The sequence below is a fragment of the Varroa destructor genome, unplaced genomic scaffold, assembly GCF_002443255.2.
Source record: "Varroa destructor unplaced genomic scaffold, Vdes_3.0 BEIS01000007.1, whole genome shotgun sequence".
In the NCBI taxonomy this organism is placed as follows: Eukaryota; Metazoa; Arthropoda; class Arachnida; order Mesostigmata; family Varroidae; genus Varroa; species Varroa destructor.
This window is the reverse complement of record NW_019211460.1, coordinates 3497480-3521194: the sequence shown is the minus strand read 5'-3', so window position 1 is coordinate 3521194 and position 23715 is coordinate 3497480. Positions and strand designations below refer to the sequence as shown.

Here is a 23715-nt window from a genome sequence, read left to right as displayed (position 1 = left end):
ACTTTCGCTTAGGAGTCAAAAGCCTATTTTAGAATCTCGTCCTTGACTTGCCGAGATGTGAAGTCACTGAAGTGATTGGCTCATTAAGCACTACGACCAGTGGTGACAGCCCAGAGAAGGCAGAAGAACGTCAGACTTCTGGTTTACCTTCCCACATGACCGCCTCAGATAGCAACTTCTATTTCTCCGTGGTTTGTGATTGCCTAATCCACGGAAGAAAAGTTGTTAATTATAATCAACACGATGTACAGAAAAGAGAATCATCTAAACCAATGAAGCATTTGCCATATGAGAGATTTCGGAACTACAGTTTTTATGGAGGAAACATTTAACCTACGTAAAAAGACGTGAGAATAGTAAAAATAAGTGAATTCATCGCTAAGGCGTTTAAATGGTGACATTATAATTAAGATTTATCGTGTCTAAACCCACTTTCTTTCCAGGCACTTATTGCATGAGCATTTATAAGCAAACAATGCCTATAGGAGACATATGAGCAGAAGACAACGGAGGTCCCCACGACATTTTTTCCATCGTATATCCCATTCTGCTAAGGCTATAACGTGTAGCATTAGAGAGGTAAATAATATACTGAAGCTTCGAACATTTTAAACTGGGAGTCAAAATTGAAACTCTATTTGAACTACATCAATGAAAACGATTTTAATTTTGAAAAAAACTAGAACGGTTGACTAGTGAAAGAAAAAAAATTATGGCAGTTACCGAAGACACGCGGTTCTTATTTCACTTTTAGTTTTTTTATTATAAGGATAACTGATTCCGATAGAGCTGTCGAAATCGTAATATGATTTTTCACCACAAGAGAGCACCAGGATTTTTGGTGCAATATGAGTTTGTTTTCCTTTGACTACGTCCGGAGCAGTAGCTTAGGGACGCGATCACAAAGTCGCTAAAATCTTTTTAATACCTAATATGTGGACAGCAGACGATACACTCATTGAGACTTCGATCTCATTAGAAGTCCTTTTAAATTACCCAGGTGTCCCGGAAAATGCAGTGAGAGAAAGTATGGGTCAATTTGAACCAATGTCTGTATCACAATAGTAACTATGTTATTCTGTGCATGCTACAAGTACAATGCTCCATAATCCGCGTACAGTTTGATTTATCTTCAGTAACTCTTTGTTAGCGTAACGACGTCATTAATGCTTATTACATTATGAAAAAATCTATTGTAAATGTTGAGCCTTTATTCTGTTAGATTGCCGTTATCAATAGGAGTATTCCTAGTAGATACTAACTAATTCAATGCGAAGCTTACACCTTTTACGTAATCAGCGAAATCTGCCATACATGATACTTTCCCAAAACAATCATGAGGTAACAATGTTTGGAAAACATATCACAATAGACCTCGGTAGGTTAGGATATGATAATCAACTGCAATATTGCACCTAACAAAATTATTACCAGCGCATTAATAAGCGGCTTTTAATAATGCTGTTGCCTATTACAAACCGAATTTGTTGTCATATCTTTAGCCAGGTGAACTCCCTTCTGTCAGCTATCTTCAGTCAAAGTTCGGGCTTTTCATAGTATTTCTTCTTGATTTTACTAATCACAGTGAATAACTGCTGTGGTAATTGTTGTGTTGGATTTTGCTCCAATCGTTGAAGTACATCATCGATGTGATTGAGTTCAGGACATTCTTCAAGTATAGCTATGGCGTCGATACACATCGGTAGAATCCTGCGATTGTAGTCAAGATTGGCCAGACACTTTTTCGCCGGTGTACTGCCATTTTCAGCCATCTGCTCATATTCCGTTTCAATATATTTCATTACGCTACGTAGCGCATGAACTCGATGTCTGCTCGCCTCGGACCATTTTTCTGTAAAAAAGTCTGGCCGGGGACAGCTACGATGATCTCCCGAATACATTTTTTGGATTGGGCCAATGGAATGACAGACAAGAATCCGTGCTCTAAAAAGGCATTTGTGCAAAGGGTAACCAATTTTAGGTTTTTCCTGGGTAATTAATGGTCCCAGAGGTTAGTTGAGTGTACCTGTTATATCTGCAATAGTAAATCTCAAACAGGCTCAGTGTATGTATTTGGCTGTACGATTAGAAAAACGACACAAGATTAAACAATTATTTACTGAAGTACACACGATTGAGTAAGCAACAGCGCTTGTTATAAAATAGTAAAATTATTTCGGAATGTCGTAATGTTTGTAATATTTCTATAACTAGAGAGAAAAATAAGTTCAACGCAAAATTCGTTAGAGCTTTCCCTCATTTACACAACGACAATATAAATAAACACTCATAAACAAAATAAAAAATGTGCCTATTATCACAATTCACGTTCAGAGCTCCTACTATATAACTTGATACATCAATGGCAATTAGAACATATGTAAAACTCACTGAGGATCAAGTCAACTATTTCTATAGCGGAAAACCAAGCCTTGTGAGATCGTATCAACTAGGTGCATGCTGAATGACAGCTGGCAGGTTTTATAAAGATTCTCTTCGGCGCATTTCTTACGATAACGGATCGTATACGAACTCTCGGAAGCGCCAGTTACCACGTAAAATGAGTGACGTTCACTACACGTAACGCCAATCGTTTACGTTGAGTCTGTGTACATACGCAAGCCAAATTCTAAACTGAATTTTGTCATGCATGAATCCGTGGTGTATGTGCCTTTTAGTATTTTTGGCTGTAACAACGATTGACTGAGGAGATGAGAACAAAAAAGGCAATGGCTGTAGTTAATAGTGAACCAAAAAGACCCCTCGCTATTTCTAAAAACCATACGTTACTGATTATAAGGAATACTATCGAGCCTTCAGCATTCATCAGAAATGAACAAGTCAGATATTAGACATAATTTGAAATACTAGTTTTTTGGATCTAGTTTAAGTAGGTAAGATCATTGGACCAGGTAAATAATTTAGCATTTTTTTGAATATATATTGACCCATAAAAAACGTACCTTTTCTTTGCTTTATTTGCTATAAGTTTCCCTTGTCCCAAAAATTATATTTTCTACAACACACCGTAAGCAAATTTCGTTTAATTAAAGTGGCTACATTAAGTTAGATTACATAACTATGGTAGGGAATACTGTATTAGGTTACTGTATTTTCGGCATACGTGAAACGGGATTGCTAATTGATAAAAAATCAAAATATTTATTAAAAATTAAACTTGCCTCTGGATACAGTTCATTCTAACGTACATAGATGAATTGATGTACAGAATGTCAGAAAAAAATTTATACATAGCTTATATAATTATAACTAATGCTTTTTTTAACTTTTAATCAATACTCAAATCATACACTTCAACTGGTGCATTATTGAGTCGTTGGTATTCTGATGTAAAATTTATATATCTCACAAGAAAAAACCTATTGTTATTAGATCTGCAGAACAATCAAGATACCATGCAGAATCCCTTGGTCCAACCCATCTGTTTGAATGGCTCTTAGTAAGGTATGCCCTTATATTATTATGCTAGTATGGAGGAGCTCCTTTCTATTGGAAATAAAATTCATTTTCTTTACCAAATTGTGTAAGTAGAGGTGTAATCAAGATATTGGCACCAGTCATTGTACCATCAGAAATGAATATTCTAAATAATTCTTTGTTTTAAATGCCGCACCACACTGTTATTATGTAAATTTACATAGGGTTGTTGCGTAATACGTACAATTGTTCAATAAGATAATTATGTCAAATAATTGTGTCATTTAATTTGGTGCAGCCTCAAATAATCTTCTTTGAAAACTGGGCATTCTGTTCACATTTATCCAAGTATCACTCCCCACAAGAATTAAGCCTGCCTAATGCAGGCTAGATGTGAGACTCAACCGTGGCGATGGACCTCGTTTCGTAGAGACCACTGCCCGCTAAGCCTCAATTTTTCCTTTACCCCGTGTTAGCCCGGGTCTTTTCTTAATGGTACTACGAGCTTTTAGAAGGAAACGGTGGATGTTAGCGGATGAGTTGGCCGAGGTTATCATGTTTTGATTCACCACCACGTCAAACGGGCTGGGTCACTCATCCTATGAACCCAAACTAGTAGCATTGTCTTTTGCACCTATGAATGTAGCTAGTCTTATCCTTTCCAGTCTCATGTTCGCTGTGAGTATTTAATTGGTAAATGCATCGTCATTTCTGACGCACTCCCTCGATAAGCAAATGTGCCCTATAAATCTGTTGAGTTCATCGTACTCTGTGGACATGATGCTTACTGACATGTTCTTATCCCTCATATGTTTCAGTGCAGAGAATACTCATAGTGTGTGAAAGGCGTCGTCCTATGTTTCGTCCAAATAGAAAAAATAAATATCCAAAGAGGCTTTCCCTACTCACAGTAGATATGCCTTGAAGTGACCATATCCACTTAAGGACTGTGCCAAGACAAAAAAATTTGCCTCAGACTTCCTCTAGTTAAGTGTTAAGATGAACAATGGCATCTTTGAACTTAGTTCTTTGGTTGGTATAGCAGTCCATTCGTGTTGCCACTCTTTGACTAAATCTTCTTTCATATCTTCTATGCAGACGTTCTATTTCTTTTGTCTTTCCTTCGCTTTCAGATCTGATGGGATTGTTTTCGCTAGAATTAAAACCGTAATGGTGCTAACCGTCCTATAGACTTGAAATACTATTAACACAAAAGGTGAAGCACTTGTAATAGTCTTTTACGTAGATTTTTAGCAGCTGCGGTGATGGTCAGCATCAGGGCTCAACAAGAGCAACATGCTCGTCGACCGTCACGAGAGATTTTCATTTTCCTTCATGCGGTACATAGTCTGTTAGAAATAATATTTCGCGCTATGTTTGATTTGCGCGTTATTTTAGGATAGCTTCATTTTACCTATAAACAGAGCAGCTTCGGACTTGACACGAGCCAGTTTCGAGCCTTTTTTTTTATCCATGTGAAGATCTCGTCCAAGGGCTGATTAATTCTACTTTCTGAATCGTAGGCCTCCGGGCAGTGACCGTGGCTGCGAGATCACTCACTGCATAGGCAATCGGTCAACTCCTAGAGATCGACCTTGGATACACAGGATTCTATTGTAAACTAGAATCCTTGTGAGATCTGTATGATCATGGGGAAAGTAGTTCCGCTGTGTGTAACTGTTCTGCTGACCGCGTATGCTGAGTGGATCGATACGATGTGTTGTGATGACACCTTTTAATCCTGAAGGAATTTAAGAACTGTCATCTGGGGTAAACTGCTAAAAGCGTTATTGACAACTAAAAGAGCCGCTGAGAATAGACTTCTTGTTTGTGTCTTCCTTTCTCTGACTTGTTCAACTTAGACGTAAAATTCTATTAATAATAGACAAACCTGAATGGTATTTTCTGAAATCGTACTGGTTGTTAGAGAAGAGGCCGTTACTTTCTGAGTGTTTTGAAAGCTTTATGACTCCTTGTTTCTCTTAGAGGATGCGACCGAGCTGTGGGTAAGTAAGGGAACCTTAAAAAATTACCTCGTTTTTTCCTTCTTTTGGTAAATTTGCATGTTCTTTCTTGTTTTCGCTCGGACGTTTTTTATACGGGCGTCCTCAGCAATTATTCTGAACTCTTTAGAGCGTTCTTTTTTGCTTTTGGGACTTGCTTCTTTAAAGTCTTCTCAGCTAAACTATAGCTATCAAAAATATCCTTAAGTGGCCTTGTGTATCCCATGGATCTGGCTCGTTGAATGTCTCTTCTAGGCTTATTACTGTCTTGTACTCGCAATGGCGACAGCCAGGAAGAGGGACAGAATCCAAACATCCTCCAATCTTTCAGGCTTACAAGACAAAGATAAATTCAATTTTGAAGCTTTATTAATTCAGGGTCTGCGGCAACACACATAATGACTAAACCGTAATGAATAAAAATGCACAACATGGATTTATTAGGTGCTCGCGCGGCGGAAAAGGCCAGATCAACCAGATTCGCATAACCGAGGTTAAAAATAGGTTGCCTTATGTTAAACACTGCAACATAGTAGCAGTCAATATAACAGAGAGTACTTTCAATATCTACTATACTACACTCGTTAGTTATCATACAAATCGATGCGTCATACACCATAGTTCACTCAAAATCAATCGCAACTATTACAAACTATGGGTGAAGATTGTTCAGCTGGTTCCTTTTTTTGCCCTAACTATACCTTTCACATTGCACGGTATGGCATTACATACTCAGCAACATAAGTTTTATTTTTTAACTGTCATTTCTATGCTTTTCTGCAAAATTAAAGTATCAAGGTGACACCAGTAGAATCTTCGCGCAGTGAAATCGCATGCAACGCTTATCTTTTTTTAATACGGTTATTGAGGCGTATTGTAAAGCCAAGAGTAAAACGAAAACTATTTATCTAAATAATTTGCCTAAAATTATTAGAAAAAATTAAAAGAAAAAGATAAACCTCACTTTGGCATTCGCTACCTGATCATTTCAAAGCTCAAAAACGTCTAGCATACCGGACAAAGCTTACTGCATCAATAAAACGTATTATCAAACAGCCGATGCACCTGACTTTTGGCGTCCAAGCAATATGAACACTTATATCACAGCTGCACATATGATAGGGTAACTAAATCTCATATCCTACGTTCCTTTCCGTTCATTGTACATCGATAAATTCTGCTACTCCCATCAAAACACTTCCAATAAGAAGTTTGTGGGCTGTTTGCAGGCCAAATGGGACTGGCAGTTAGAGGCGTCAAACTGAAATAGGTCAAAAAAATGTCATTTGTGTCAGAAGGAAAAACATTTGACCAACAGGAAATAGATTACAGCAAATCGAAAAATGAAGATTTTATTTAGTTTGAGTATAATCGAGGCATAGACGACGGCACAGTGTAGGGAAACGTTCATGTGTACATATTATGGCGCATATCGTCTGTAGGAGCGCGTCGTGTAAATTCGCTTGCGCTGAAGGGTACTTTGAAAACATTAGAAGCGAATACCAGTATTTACAGAAAAGGAATTAGCAAATGGTGTAGTCGATAAATTCACTAGGAAAATTAAATGTGTCTCCGTTACTGGTAACGACAAGAACATCAAGTGATGCAATGTTGGGAAAAATGCATAGTCAGGTCACGAAGCGGTTGCAGTTCAGAAGTATAGTGAATAGAAATACAATTTTCAATAAAAGAAAAACTGGCATGCTTTATGGCGTGTGGTTGAAGCCATCTCACAATATACAAGATAGCGTCCAGCTAATAAACATATATTTACAGTTGACGGCATTAACGGTTGACCAAAGAATGCAATAATTCTGTAACATGTGTATATATATATTATCACGGTGCGTGTCAATAATATACTAGGTTGTATAATAATATGTTTTCGTCGCTATTGCTATACAGAGACTAGATGTAGAACAAATAAATCGCACTTATGCCGGTATTAGTGCGTCGTTGTTTTCAATTCGTGCAGGAAAGCGAACCATCCGAGCCAAAAGAATTGCCAAATCAAGGATGAATGAAGTGGTCAGCGGAGCTGCAAGGTGACGGGCTATCGTGGAGCGTTTCGCAGACGCCGCGGAGGAAGTCGCGTTGTTGCCGAGGGTCACATTTCTCAACCGTTCAAAACCTGGGCAATGGATTTCAGTTTTGGGAACAACAGATATCTACGGCTGGTTGCATAAACGTCCGTTTAGGATTGCTTATGGATTTTTGCTAGGTTCAGCTCAATACGGTTCGAATTCGGTTTAGGCAGCAAAGTGACGTGGGATGAATTCAAATGCGTTTATTTAGGCGGTTTCCCTAGGGAGCACCATTTCTATAAGAGAACATTTTGCGCGGGTTTGAGAAGCTGATGAAAACCTGTACGCGTTCATCCAGGAAAGGCAGTTTCTGCAAGACCATGTTGGATTTTCTTGAGTTCGAAAGCGTCCTTTGTATGACATCAATTCTGTGTGACGACTTCGGAAACTACCTGACTGTAACTTTGCCACCTGACCTATCCTAAATTTCCACATGGCTCGCAATGCACCAATATATAACTGAAGCCGAACCGCCGCCACACTTAGTCAGCGTGCATAGTAAATTAGGCTTCTGGGTATGCTGTAGCGTGCCGATTCGCTTCTAAGGTTTAAACTCCCAGCGCGAGAAGCAAGATCTGGTGTATTCGTATAGTATGGCATAGAGGACTGTGTCGAATGCAAAGGTCCTTATGATGTCTGGGAGCTGGTATCAGTAAAATGCAACGGGCGGACCATCATCGGAACGAAATCATCGTAAGACCAGAGATTCAAGAGCAAGTGTCCGGTTCATCTGAGAAGAGAGGCAAGCGTGCAAGCATTCTCAAACCGAACAATAAATTCTGAGGCGCTTCCACATGGCCTTGACATATATTTACAGGTCAGAGAGGTGGTGGCTCAATATGAAAGCTGCCAAAGTGCAGAACCTTCGGGATTAAAGGAATACATATTGACATCCGTCCTCATTTATTAATACCTACAGCTACGGATGTGGTTGATAAACGTTGATGTGTAGTTTTAGCAAGCAAGGAAAGAGCTTCGAAGTTAACGAATATGGATGAGAGAAAGCGGTGGGATTAGTCGGATTTACCGGTGTGGTAATTAACAGCAGGAGGCAAATGTGGTAATTGACGGCAGGAGGCGGATGTGGTGATTGATGAGCGAGAGGGGTTTTGAAAGCTTCCTACGCCGTGGTATTAGGTAACGTGGATTCCTTCTTTAATTGCCAGTCTTGTAGAGAAGGAGATTGGCTCTAACTGACGTCAGCATAGGCACGGAGAACCTCTGCATGGGCAAAAATGCGAGGTTACAATCCCTGACTTATCTCCCTCCGTGTGCTGTTAATAAGCTACTTTCGTAAAAACCAATGACACTGGGGTGTCGAATTGAGGAGTGAATTTTGCTTTCCGCATCTTTCAACTGCGAGAAGTTCCAAAATATGTTCAGAGATGCCTCACAATATTACGAGTATAAGGAGCACGGTCGCTTCGTCTGCTTGATCTGTGCTCAAGGAGGTAATCTTGAAATGGAAGCAAGCAGTTCTAAAAAAAACTGCCTGAACCAAGGTACAAGCAGAAAATGAGAATGCAATTGTAAGTAAGGGAGAACAACGGTCGCAGAAGGTTAAATTATTTTAAACGCAGACCATCCAGGGAAACTTCAACCACCGAACTGTCAACCCGAGCCAGTCATGCCTCTTAAAGTAGCGCAGCAATAGCAATCGTGGTCAACCTATGCAGATTATAGTGGATAAAATATCGGATAGAACGAAATATGCACAGAAGCACCTGCAAAACGGCGAATGGTTTGTGTGTAGAGAAGTGAAAGACGTGGAGAAGGTGTGGGTATATCTCTGCTCTGTCGCGTCGAATGCGTGTTTGAGAAGTACAAATGTTATCTAGGCGACTTGAAGGCTTCACGCTGCAGCCAAACAACGCTTGTTTTGCAGGAGACTTTAATACAGGGCTGAAGGTACGGGGGTTTATCAGTACGAGCCAATGGCTTCGAATAATCCATAAAAGGAAAGCTAATGTTCTGTCGGGTAGCGCAGGAACAGCACGTAGACCTCACAATCAGCAGCGAAGAAATAATGCCCACCAGCTGCATCGAAAGTCCGTCACGGAGCACAAAAGCGCTAGTAGATATTTCAAGCAAAGTAATCAGAAAAAGCGACACCCATAGGAACAGAGGACGAATCTTGGGCAGCGCATGCAAGTTGGTAAGCGAAATAATCAATAGGAGGGGGAAACGTATACAGTCCAAGTACTGACCCCCCTGCCGCCGAAGAACTGCGAATAGGCCAAGAGATCTAGAGGCGACTCAGAAATGATAGCGAGCCTACTCATTTCATACCGATAACGCTCGACAAAGTTCAAGCGCGCTATAAGCAAAAGCGCTGTTAGGACTTCCTTATAAATCTTAATGAGGTTATAAGACTGCTAGAGGATAAATAAGGAGGGCCCTAAGCCGTCGACAAGCAAGGAAATAGCTCCTCGACACGAAAAGTTACAACATTTGAGAGACAGCAATAGGCCTATGGAACGAGGCATCAGCGGTCACGGCGGTTGACATCCTTACGTCAATAGGGTGGATCAAACAAGAACCACCAGGGCCAGGCGGCACCCCGCCTTTAGCGGTCAAATCCTTTCCAAAAAATTTTCAGATATGATGGCTACCGTAGCCACAAAAAGCATGCACAAAATTTCGCTCTCGGCCGCCTCGAAAAAAATGGTGCTTATACCGAAGATAAACGGGGTATATTCTGCTTGATAAAATGGTAATGGCTAAAGGCTTCGAAGTAATCGTGAGGGGCGGGCTGCAGTTATTCGTTGAGGAGCATAGGCTAATATATCCTTCACGTTGTCCTAACAATGATACCAGGTACAGCAGCCAAAGCCGAACTCATACATGGCTAGCCTTTTAAGACTCGAAAGCTAAGCTATTTATGGCAATACTCTAAATGTCAAGAGTGCTTTCAACAGTTTCCCATAAGAGACAGCACTTGAAACGACTACCTACCTTGACCTACCTGGCGCGTAATATCTAATTACCTGAAGAACAGAATGGTAATGAGCAGAAATATCGCACAACCAATGAGGGATAACATTACCAATAACGGCCGATGTATTCCAGGGCTTTATATTATGTTCAATTCTATGAAACATTGGATACGATGATGTCCCAGGACTGCGAGATCTTTGAGCAAAGTGGAGCTCCTTACGTATGCAGACAACCTGGCTGTTATGGTACAAGCAAAAATGACTTCGGAGACGGAGCTATAGGCTATTAAAACAGTAAGATCGGCTGACAGAAAATGTGCTGGAGCTTGCTTCAAAGAAGAACAAGGGTATTCTGCTCACAGGAAGAAAACATGTGTAAGAAACCAGTCTCCACTTAATGAACAAACAAATTAGGATGGTAAAGTATACTGTATATCTGCGCATACGCCCGAACTTAGCGGATTATTTTACCTTAGAGGGCTATGGCCAAAGCTCATGAAACGGTGAACGCTAAGGATCTTGGTTCATATAAATAGACCAAAGAAGGCGTGCAGACGAAAGCTTCTGATGTCGGTCGCCGAGTCAATGATCCTTTTCCGTTCCTTAGTTTGGTTCTAATCGTCGTTGATTGAAATATATTCGTGATAACTGAATAGCTTTTCCGTGAGTTACAACGAACAGCTGCACTGCGAATTTTTCAAGCATATAGGACAGTCAATACGTCAGCGACTTTTGCCTTGGTTGGAACACCCTCGTAGAGCTTTAACAAAAATTGAAGAGGAGACAAACTAAACCGTGAAGCTTTTATGAAGATATGGGCTATACCAGTCATAAATTCGGGAACTGGAGTCTGTGACCTAATCCTAAATATAAACAGGAAACGACTGGAGCGCGCCGAGGGAAAAGTAAACTGCAACGTAGGCTAGATTATTACAGGCTGTGAGTATTTTCATTCATACCTACACATGGGGAAAGTTACATCCCACATGTGTGCATTGCAACCAAGAGCAGAGGATGATCCCATCCACATGTTATTAATATCAGTTTCGAGGCTGTAAGGACAACAACCAGAACAAACAAGATCTAATAAATGGAATGGAGTAGATATCTTCTTTAGGGACTAGCAGAATTTATGTGGAGTTCATATGCAGTAACCACTAAAAGGTGAACACTTGAAACGATTACAGCCAGAGAGGTCCTGAAAGAAAGATCGCGTCGGGCGGCAGTGCAGAATAAGACGTGACGACCAGAATTCCAGGTTCACAAATATCGGGACCTAGCGAATCTGCAAGGCGGAGGCCCCGGAAATGACCATGGCCGATTGTTTTCTCTGCCAATCTGTAGTACTATTCAGTGAAATTCCGTACTGGCAGAGAGTGAAAGGAGGGTCGTATTAGTCTCGATGGAACTTTACCCAGCGAGGCTAGATTTGGGACTACAGTGGGTGGGTGTCCAGGTGTCACTTGGCCGCCGGTGTTCGCAACAATGTATTATATCCTCCCCTATAAAAATACACTAACCGAGAAGTACTATTAGTGCTAGACTCAAACGAGCCGCGGATACTTAAGTAATCGCAATAAAGATAGAAAACAAATACAATAAAACGGATTTAAGTTGTATCGTAGGAACTGCTGTCGGCGCAGCAGTCCAGACAATGCTGATTTGACGCACGCTATCTAGTTGCACAACTAGACTTCGGCACCGGGTCGGCTAGAAATGTATTTTTTTTTGGAAAATTTATAAATTAATGATAAACACTTGACCTTTTATAGGACACTTTGAAGCCAAGTCTTCATTTACTTATAAATTAATCTGTATCAGTTTGTTTTATGCGTTCTAATTAAAAGATAGTACCCACGAGAATTTTGTCGAGAACATTTTATCTGTTTCATAAAATGAATTAATAATCCAAGCAATCGGATAAGGAAGGTCTAAATGCGTACAGAGGACGATCGTTCGGTCGCTTAGTGGATCGAAGGCTTTAACAGCTGCTGAAAACGTCTTGCAATAACTGGTTTAGTTTTCTAGTTAAGCGGATCATCCTAATAACAGAACAAATGTTTGCTCATATAAACATCGTCAACTTCGATGATAAAGCACACAGAATATAGTGATCATGACAAACACTAATAAGATTTTGACACGGAAAATGGGGGAAAAAGAAGTTTAAATTTTCGCCTTTATTTTTAGATTTCTGCATATCTAGATTGTGGTCACTTTTAAGTAGGATATACGCCAACTTACTAAAAGGTAATTAAGCATGCTATTATTAGGCATGCTGGGTATATCGTAACTTTAGGTGTCGCACACAGCAGTGGCCACAACAAGTGCGGAACCTATGTACACGTGTGCGGTAAACGCAAAAACCAAGTATTATCATCGCCATCAGCATCTAGCGCGAACCAATGTCTTATCACAACCGAAACCATTTCTCAATACAAGTAGTTACAAATCTATAATAGTAATTATATCACGACGATTGGTTATAATAACACTCTTAAAGTCCTCTATCTCACTAACACCTCGTTAATGTAACAATCTCTTAGCAATGCAATGTAGCAATCAGAATTGTCGCAGCGATAACCATTAGGTTTTTTGGCTATTGTCGAAAAATGTTTGCCCTTTATCCACTTCCTGTTTCGTACCAAGTGGACCCCAAAAATGATTTAAATCAGATATGAGATAAAAACTATATCCTAAATGAACCATTGCTTCTAGTTGGCATCGGCCACAATGACCACTACCGAAGAAAAAATCGAGACGTCTTACTACATTATTACATTCAACTACTGATGCTTATTTTTTTTTTCTTTCAGTCACTCACTCGCTGATCAGCCTCCGAGAGCGCTTGCCCTCTACGTTTACAGTTATCACCATCATCTTGTTGGCGGGTCAAGCAGACCACACCTGTCAATGGTTTTCAAGCACGTTTAATTTCAAGCACCGCAAAACTTCTTCGGTTTTCTCATTATGTTTGCTATTGCTTCGAATTTTTGTTTCGAGATCTGCTGAGCTGGCTCGGCTTCTAAGCGGACAAGTACATTCTCAATTAAATCTATCTCGGGACATTCTATGATTTGACCCGCGTCTACAAGACGACATATGGCTGCCTCGGCAATAGGCAGAATTCTGCTGTTCGATTTGACGTTAGCTAACATCGTTTTTGCTTGCTTGTCGCCTTTCTTATGCTTCCGCCGATATTCAAGCTCCCGTTTGCTCAAGAACTCGCTTATTTTATGAATTCTTTCTATGGCTACTACCTGCCAATGCTCCGGAAGATTGGCGGGACACCGTTTGTTTATGCTAGACGATGCCCCCATTGTGTTTGTTTTTACTAGACAATTTCAAGTGGTACAGGAAACTGGAGAAGTTGCCGGGGAGTTACTGTAAAAGCAAATACGGTTAAATCGATTAGTCATTATTTCGTATGGTAAATAGCTAGGGGCTGGTGAACTGATTATGACCATTGGCACATTTGCTACACGCCAGACGCAATGGTTGTACCGGTAACCTATTATATCAGCGTTCACCAACAAAACAGTAGACAGCGCGGCTAGAAGCAGTAATGCGTTTCTTCAATATCGCCAACCTTGGAACAGGCTTTGAAGATTGTTTACGGTATGACGAAAAAAAGAGAAAGGAAAAATAAGCGTGAGTTTGAAAACTGCTCCAGGTTACAGCATCCAACGTTAATGACACACTCTTGTTTACCAAGACCCATAGTCTATCCTATACACACTAAAATTCGTTCTACTTAACAAAACCGCACTCATATACACTTACGCCAGGATGGCGGATGGTCAGTTCACGGATTTGTTTCGAGTTTCCCTTGTCGCAGTAAAGGAATGAGACGACATAGAATAAGCTAGACACGCTGCACTACTGACTCAACTATGCACGTCACGATTTTGGTGCACGTTACTTGCGCCCGATCTATCATATTGATCATCTATCGAACGCTGGAATGTTGTCTGCACGGTTAGATATTAGTGGAATTCTTTATCGTTTTCATAGACTGCGCTGACAACTTGAATTCATATTAGGGAAATTGCACACAAATTGTGGAGATATTCTCTTCTCAAGGGTTCATTTGTAACGGATGTATTCGAATTGTGGGCTTGCCGTAGACAATTGGTGGCGCTAACGTGACCACAATTGTCTGTCCATCCAATATTCGTTTGGCTTTTTTTTGTTACCATTATGAACTTTGGATGATGTGCTGGCTAGATACTGCCTCTTCTCGCTTATGTTCTATATACAATTAACTAAATGATATTCATTGCTGATGTAGAAGACCTACGCAATGTGGATAGCCTTCAGGAAGACAGATAAATTCCAACTGGGATTTATTTTGACGTTATTCATCGTTTAAAAAATTGTTTTCTTTTAAGAGCCAATTAGAAACTAAGATCTAGAGAACTAAGCGTCGGCGCTGCATATATATATATATATATATTAGTATCGCGCGCGAGAGAGATCTGCGCATCTGTTTACGTATATATAGCTAATATGAGTCACGTCGAGTTGGCGCTACTGTAATCTGAGAGCCAGGCTTTGGTAGCAGTAAATGCGCTCGTATCGGATCGATTCAAACATGAAGCAAGCTACCACGAAAATAAAAAAGAAACACACGCCGGGATTACAAAGAAAGACCGCTAAAAAAAGTTGGTATATTAATTATTATGGTATTATTGTAAAAAAAAAAACGCCATCGGAAGAACTTCGATATTCCTCATAACGGTCGACCGATTACGGAAAACGTTTATGAAAATATCGGGAAAGATCGACGCATGAATATCTATGGTATCGCCAAAGAACATTTTGCACAAAACAGCTTTAAAACCGTTCAAAGAAAGCTCGACGTTTGGGGCGCTACACGATTTGACACAAGCAAAGTTCATATTTGCATCTGCAAAGCTCTACGGCACGAGATGGACGACTGGACAACTCGAAAGAGCCGAAACAGGAATCTTCAATCGCCACGTAGTTAAAACATTAAACATAAAAACGTTCGCGTTGACCGATACCGTAACGTTAAGTCTCAATTTGTTTTTCTCTACTATAATAATTAAACTGGCTTGTTCAATATAGATCGATTAAGGCCACTTACCACTTCATCGAGCGAAAGCTACACCAGGCATAACTTCAGTATCGTGTGATGAAATCACTGATGGCACAAATGATAGTTTTCTACGATTGTTTTTAGAGGACCAAGTAAATTGGCTTTCATATTGTGGTTATTAAACCCTAGCTTCTCTGTACAGCCATCGCATGTAAGACGCACACTTAAGATGGAAGTCAACAACCCGGTCGCAGCGACATGCAGGAACAAATGCAAAATAGTGGTCAAACGCTTTCGAGGGAAAGTTACATTCAGGTGTAGTGTTTTCAAGTGTACCTCAACGTATGGTGACTGCTCAACTTATTATCAGAACTCTCCGACAACCGTGGAATTGATAACCATTTGAATCTCCTGAACTTAAATTAACCCTCAAATATTTCCACTAGAAATGATCTAGACTAGGTCCAGTCGACTGCTGATGTTTGTTTCATTTGAGCAAATATGTAAAGTTGCTAATGTATTTTGTACACTTTATTTCTATCATTGATAGCTTACTTCTACCAACTAGGTCTATTGCTCAAAGGTTTAATTTAAAAGCCAATTCCTTATGTGGCTTTTGGGGCTTTTCCTATTCGGCGCACGTTCATCGTTGTAAACGTTAACTTCAACGACTGAATGGGTGCATTCCACTAATTTGAACGGTACGTTTAAGGAACATAGATTCCAACTGTGAGATTATTTTTTATTTCGAAAATTACAGTTATTTTCACAAATATTTCCATTTTCCAATAGAAAATCATTGAAATTCGTAGTCAGTCTTCACGATTGTTAGCATATTCGATATATGTATATCCCACGTAATTTACCTTCATTTAACTTATCCATTACAAGTTATAATATTGAATGCGTAAGGGTTGAAATTCGGATATAATCTACTGTGCAGATTCGATATTCTTCCGGCAACCACGAGGTGGGAACTCGACAAAAAATCTAATGCGGTGTATGTATAGTTGAAATAATAGAAACAAAAACAGCGGATCATAACCACAAAAAAAAATGGCAACAATTATGTTATGGTTAAAATAACGGCTCGAGTAAGTAACATGCGCCAATATGTGTCGTATGTACCAATATGTAGTAGGAGTTCTCAAAAGTTGCCTACTCTGTTAGGTTGTGTTTTTTATGCTCGCCATGAACATTTCGATTTAAAGTGTTTAAATCTCTACGCTATTTCACACGTCTCATGCGCGCCCACATCCCACCATTCGCCTTTTTATCTCGAAAACATTATATATATCTTGCATCAAGGTTGCATGGTTGCTTAGGTAACTGCAACAAATTGGCGTAGTTACCGTGGGAATTAGCCGTCTTTGATTGGCAACCGCGAACGCATTGTTTACTAACACTTGATGCTGTTACCACAGCAAATTGTATGGGTCAAAGTAAGCTATCAGAAAATAAAGTAATTTCTTTGTTCTTAATTTCAGTAAGTGTTAGACTGGTTCTATGATCGCTGCTTCTGAAGCATTACGTAAGTTGAGACGGGGCAAATCTGCCCTTGCCACACCAGTGGGTCTAGTTTGTTGCTCGGTCGGCAAGTTTGCCTCATTCGCACGCCTATATAACGGACGCCGACGTTGTGCGTTTGCTGGCGCGGAATCTGTTAATTGATAAATTTTAGTCGTTCGGAGCATTTAAAACATCAGCTAATTCTAATCTGTTAGTGCGAGCCGTCAACAACGAACTACTGAGATTCCAGGTGAGAGCAATGCAGTTCATAGAATTTTTTAATAATAATTATTTCAGCACTGATCATCTTATAATCTTATTGATCCCCTTAATAGCTCACCGACGATTCCAGACGGTTTTCGAAGAGTACTACGATTGGGTTCTCAAACATGCATCGTTCCCTAGTTCTCTAAAAGGAGTGCAGAAATAATTTTGGGTGGAAGTTGGTTGATAAGGCCCTTCAGAATATAGCTTTAAACTCGATTAATTGGAAGCCTTAGTTCTAGAAAAAGACACGAAAAAATTAGATAAATCGCAAACTAAATCAAATAAAGCTTTCAAAATCGGTTACTTACTGAACATATATATGTTCTATTACCATTAGGTGTCAAAACAGTTTTAAAAAGTTCATTGTCTACCCATTCGTCAACATGCCTAAGTGCACGGCCTTGGCAAGGCTTACGGCAAAAAATGCTTTTCCTCTCCTCGACTTTTCAAAAATAAATAAGCGACTATGTTTCCTTCTTCTATTTATGTCTGCTAAGGATATGAGGATACGGGGACATGCTCAAATAAATAATTTCATAAAGTTTTTCATCTCCCTATTTATCCTTATTATTATCTGCTTTGGTATTGTCTTTATCAGTAAGGCGACTCTTCCCGTCTTCTTGCAACCTAAATTCTGATTAAAAAAAAAAAGTGTAATTGTTCTCGTTGGCTTCTATAGGCAATTTTTAAGATTAGCCTAAAGCCAGCAGGCCTTCAGCCTCATATAGGACAAGTTTGCAAATTCATGTTGGGGCCTTTTCAACTGGAAGGGCATAGGCTCGAAGATGTTCTCCAATTCAGTACCTCCACGTGTGGTCGAACCGACTTTTAGACGTAGAACAGAACGTAAATTGAATTCAAATCTCTAAATATAAAACAAGTTCTTTTTTTATAAAAAAGCAAACATTTTTTAAGATCGTCATGTGTTTATGACACTACTTCTGTATTCCCCCGAACTACCTAAAAGTTATTGCAAGATAAGCTTACAAAAAGATTTACACCAATAAATATCACCACAGATGCGATTTATTCGGGTCATACCTCGATCTTGTAGCAATAGCAACCGAAATGCCAAGGATTATTGAGACAAGCCGAAACACACGCGTACTGCCCCAACATATGGTTGAAGCTCGCCCACACTTTCTGCACACGAAAGCTTGTTCTGTTTACTCAAACCGGAATTTCCCTTGACTGCCGGGACGATGCCGGCTGATGCACACGAGTAGACATCTCCTACAGTTGACCCATCAAAGATGGTAATTTCGATGCCAGCGCGACTTCCTCCACGGATCTTAGCGTTGCTAATTGGTTTACCAAGTTCGCCTATCCTTTATTGACAAATACAATTTATTCAAAAATATATCGTCCTTGTATTGAAAATACCCAGGACTATATATATGTATATATATATATACACACGGCGTTTATTTGAGGGTTTAAAACAGTATTGCCAGCGGTAATTACGCGCAGAGGGTACTAACTATGGCGCTTAATCTTTCAGGCAACAACGACAACAACAGACGAAGACGACTAAATGAAGAGAGTATTTACAGGTCTTATTGTTCTCGCGACAGTTCTAGCAGTCGCGCACGGGGGGATCCAAGATTATATGCTGAAGAAGGTTCGCCGCCCGTTGTTACTTGCGGCCGCTACAGGCGGCGCTATAGGGCTGGGCTACGGTTATCTTGTGTCAGGACAGGGAGGTGATGATGGTGCAAAAACGCATGTTTATAACTACGGAAATTACAGAACCCATGCTGATGAAGGCATTCAAATTATCAACCTTGACACAAAGGGTAGATGATTGCATTGTATTGAAAAATGCGCGCATGTCACTTTACTCGCATTAAGCACTATACATATATATATAAGTAACAAATTAAGATTTATTTTCAACGATGTACTACACTCATGGTGCTTAGTGTACTAGTCACAACGCACCATATATTGCGCATGTTTTGTATACACATATAAATAAACGAGAGGATATCTATAATTAGTATCTAAAAAAGAACTAATGATATCCGTGTTAACTAATATCTGTGTGAAGTCAAACAAAGAAGTGCCTAACAGATAGTAGGTAGGCTCCGAAATCATTCTGTGCATACGATTCCAAGCATCCTTATTTGCAGATCCTCCATAATATACTAGCTGCGTATTGGGCTGTGTTTGTTTTTTTTTTTAACTAGATTGCTTCAAAGTCATACTTCAAGTTAGATCGTACAGGTTACGTCGCTGTCGTTTGACAGCTATAAGTGCGATAGCGCTGTTCGAATACCTTTAGTCAAACGAAGAACTTCTTCAAAATGAATAAATGTTACAATTTTATCTACAGAGACACACATGCTGGCCATAGTTCAAAAAAGTTGTGATATTTATGGTTAAAATGCGTTATTGAAGGAAATGACTTAATGATGGTTTTGTGGTTGGCAAAAGATGCTCCTCATCGTAATCGACCAGTTCCGTAAAAAAAAACGATGAAATTAAAGCAAAAATTAACTAACAACGATACGTGAAGCTAGCTGTCCGCCACAAAAACGCTTTAACCAATTTTGAATAGGCTAACTACAAAAGAAGCTCAGTATTGATTTAGTTTGAATAAAGGAATGTAAAAATAATTTGAGAGAATTTTTCATTTAGAGACCTATGGTGATGGGATTATGGTGTTACCGGAGAAATAACAGGAAGTCACATATATCGTATGTGAGAATGGTGAATATTTGGGTTAGTAACATTAGTTTAATATAAAATACTGTTTCCTTCAGTTTGGGCTTAAGAACAGCCAATACTTTTTCAACAATCCACTTTTACGAGACGTACGCTAACAGCATACTTTGTTTCTGATTTGAACATTTTGAAAAAGGCAGCATTTATATACAAACTTCTGTGTATTCATCCGGCGGAAAGTCAATAATTTTTATGATGGGATCCTTCATCAGATTATATGCATAGGACAGTAGAAGGGCTATCGGATCATTTGTTAAGAAGCGTATTTATCGTGTACTTACCTTAACCGAACCGGCGGTGTTATTTATAATGAATGTATACCCTTGGGCCTTCAAATTTTACACTAATCAACACCATGAGCTTTTTTCTTGCTCTTTGTTTTGTTTGCTTCTATTTTTATTGGGCTGTCACTTGGAAAACAAAGGGTCTTGCGTCTATAAATACACCGACAATATTTTATTCTAAATAAAGTAAATACCTCGTATAAACGCACAACATATCAAACCGGACCTGATAAATAATTATCCACCGTAACAGAAAGACATACTCATATATAAAAAGAAATTGTTTCAGTAGTTGACGATCAGTAAACATGATATTCACTAAATAGAACTGAAAAGTCCAAAAATAAAACCACAGATTCTGTCGAAACGTTCACTTAGACTTTAACTTTGTAACGTAAACGAGTAACTATTAGTCCAGCTTGTTTTAAAGCAAACGTCTTCAAAGTATTGGATTTGAGAGCGTGTAATAAGACTAGCGTACCGTTTAGCTTGCGAAATCTGCTCGCTACTAATATTGAGTTGAAATGTACGATTTGAAAGTAAGCATTAGATATGCTAAAAAAAAAACATCACTAGGATTAAGTAAATCCGGCGTATTCTAATAAATAAAAATTGAAGGTAGAGTCTTCTTACCCTATAAACTAGGAAATTGTTCATTTTTGTCATAAAGCCCCATTCAACTTACCATCACGCTGTGCTAGTGCTAAAAAATTCGTCGTCTGCAACGTGGAACAAACGGATTGTTCGATTAAATAATATCTGTTGGTCTATGCTATGGCTATAATCACGAAGGCGTGAAGCAGACATGCTTTTTATCCAGCTATGGTAATTATAGCTGAATTTTCTACCAACATCAGAACATTACAAATTGGGTGGTAAAAATTGGTTCGACGCTAAGGGTTTCCTTATGTTGTCTAATTCGATTTGTTCTATACAGGATCATATTGTCGTCTTTGTTACTTACGTAACACGTTCTAGTTATACGTATTTTCCAATAGCAATATAACGATAATCGGGTACGTATTACAGACCATAAAAAGGTAATTAATTCATAAAAAATTTTCTAATAAATATAACGAGTAATACACACCACGGAAAACTTTATTGACCGATAACTTATCTCTAATTCAACATACGTACACATCACACGCACACACACACACATATGCGCCACATATATATATATATATATATATATACAAAGAGACGTAGATAACTCTGGCGGAAGGCCGTCTGGCAGCAAAGTTAAGATCTGACAATGGTTCAAACGGACGGCTGTTTCCGCTGAGCATCTCAGATGTGATGTAGAACAATGTACTGGCATTTATGCCCCACTGACTTAACGTTACGCTCACAACATCAGATAGAAGAATTATAATACACTATTCTTAGACATGCTTTTGTCTAACAATCACATAACGACTTACAGGTGCACTAAGCTCAACATGATAATAGTACCTAAATGGACTAGTATTTTGCACAAAATAGGAGATTTGTACAACAAGACATATGGCTACCAAACACTCATGACTCTTCTATGACATGAAGATGATACAACGCTTTATAATTCGATTCGAACAAATACAGGGCATACTTCCAGAGCAGCTGATACTAACTGATGTGCCAGGAGCTGAATAAATCGTCCTGGTCGCCTAATAGTTTTCAAGTGTTCGTATCAATACGTCCACATCGAGATCTACTTCCTGCCGTGGCTTTCTCCTCCATAGGTACCGCCAATACCGCCGTATCCAGTGCCGAAGCCGCCATAGCCGCCGTAGGCGCTGCCAGCATTGATCACCTGTACATCGCTAGCTCCGCTACCCCCACCTCCGAAACCGTAGTTGTAGATGTGATGATGATCACCGCCTTTACTGCCCTTACCCTGATTCGCTAGGAGCACTCCATAGCTGAGACCTAGCGCACTGCCACCAAGACCAGCTGCGAAAAGAGCGCCAACATTTCCTCCACCTTTTTTGCCACCGCCCCAACCACCGCCGCCGCCAAATCCACTCTGAGCAAGCGAAATCAGAGTTCCCATAAACACTATGAGACACACCAAAAATCGCAGCATTATGATACAACGGTTCTCACGTCGCGTGTTCGCAGGTCTTCACGAAGGGGGGATAGGTCGTCCTTGAGCGAGTTTACGACGCCACCAATTGGGCAGGGAAGATGATGCTCCCGTACCTATGCTGGTAGTGCTGTGCACCTGAACAACCTGTTGTTAAGAGCACAGGACGGCGATGTGTTCTTGAATGGATTGGAAAGTGATCTGCGCTGGGACGTCTGCCCCAGCGAATTATATCGGGCAGCGCTAGCAAGCAAGTGGAGAAGGGCGGGAGGACTTAGTACTTACCAAACCGCTATCTGTGTGTGCTCTGTTGCTCATTTTAGCTTTGTTTTTTTTTTTGTGAAACTGCTCGTTACGACTACCGTGATGTGTGAAATGTGTTGCCCCCACAAAGGGTTGATTGTGATAACCGGCTCCGAAAGGATGCCGTCGCGCTTATTATTGTAGCTTAGATGCTTGATGTTAAACGCCTGGCGGAATGTGTGCGATTTCATTGGATTACCCCAAAGGCTCATGTCGTCAAGGGTAGGACGGATTGCCGCTGCAGAGAGATGAAGAGACTATGCGGTGTTATCCAACTCATCAACATTGCTTATGACGACGACGTTGGCGATTACTCGATTACCTACAGCTGACGGACAAAGCAGCAGCCGCCTGCTAAAGCCGCTAAATGTTCAAAGAGAGCGGCTCTCGCTGGCGAATAGTGGTGCGTTACGCGTGGGCTATTAAAAAGTCCGACCACGCGGTTATTTGCAATTGTTTTACATAATTACGGCATCAAATCAAGTCTTTCTTATACTGCAGTGAGACGTGGCCACCAGCAAGACGAAAAGTATTAGCTAATGTCATGATACCTCGTAGTAATATATAACATAACAATAATAATATGAAGCCGGCACCGCTACGTTAAATAAGGTGGCTTGTAAATTCGTCTAACGTGTCTAATGAAACTAGATATTAATCTATAAATAAACATACAAAAACTGAAACTCTAAAAAGGGTTCACCTATTACAGACTGGCAAATGTACCGTTTTCAACTCACGATTACGTGGCCGTGTTTGGTTTCCCCGCTTTTTTGTTTGACACCCATAAAAAAGAAATCTATTTTAAACTGAACCAAAGCTTAATTAACTGCTGCAATAACTAATGCTTTTACTGTATATAACTACAGACTACGAATCTGAGCTTGAGTGTATCTTATAATCTCAGTTCAATAATCTCTTATTGTAGAGTAAGTTGTTGTTGTTGTTGTTATTATTACATGTACCCTAGCCCAGATAGCAGATATCTAGCGAAATTAATTAAACGATTAATTATCAATTAGTACATAAGT

General features: G+C 39.7%; 1 protein-coding gene and 2 long non-coding RNA genes across 6 annotated transcripts in view; 1 reads left to right on the top strand and 2 right to left on the bottom strand.

Annotated features, from left to right (window-relative positions):
- Positions 1 to 15726, bottom strand: part of SmD1 (small ribonucleoprotein particle protein SmD1) — a 37684-nt gene extending 21958 nt beyond the window's left edge. The window contains exon 1 of the mRNA XM_086974392.1: positions 15572 to 15726. Within this exon, the coding sequence (XP_086830518.1) occupies positions 15572 to 15579 (8 nt within the window). The 5' untranslated portion in view covers positions 15580 to 15726. The remainder of the gene's footprint in view (positions 1 to 15571) is intronic.
- On the bottom strand, positions 737 to 14691 carry LOC147754203 (uncharacterized). Its single transcript, XR_015316631.1, has 3 exons — positions 14245 to 14691; positions 2392 to 13845; positions 737 to 1944 (listed from the first exon to the last, which is right to left on the bottom strand). It is a non-coding gene; the product is annotated as an uncharacterized LOC147754203 (long non-coding RNA).
- Positions 14098 to 19917, top strand: LOC147754202 (uncharacterized). Of its 4 annotated transcripts, none has more exons than XR_015316635.1 (3): positions 14098 to 14112; positions 17011 to 17282; positions 18801 to 19917. It is a non-coding gene; the product is annotated as an uncharacterized LOC147754202 (long non-coding RNA). The 4 variants fall into 4 exon arrangements; XR_015316633.1 differs by lacking the exon at positions 14098 to 14112 and adding an exon at positions 15824 to 15838; XR_015316632.1 differs by lacking the exon at positions 14098 to 14112 and adding an exon at positions 16210 to 16224.
- The last annotated feature ends 3798 nt before the right edge of the window (positions 19918 to 23715 follow it).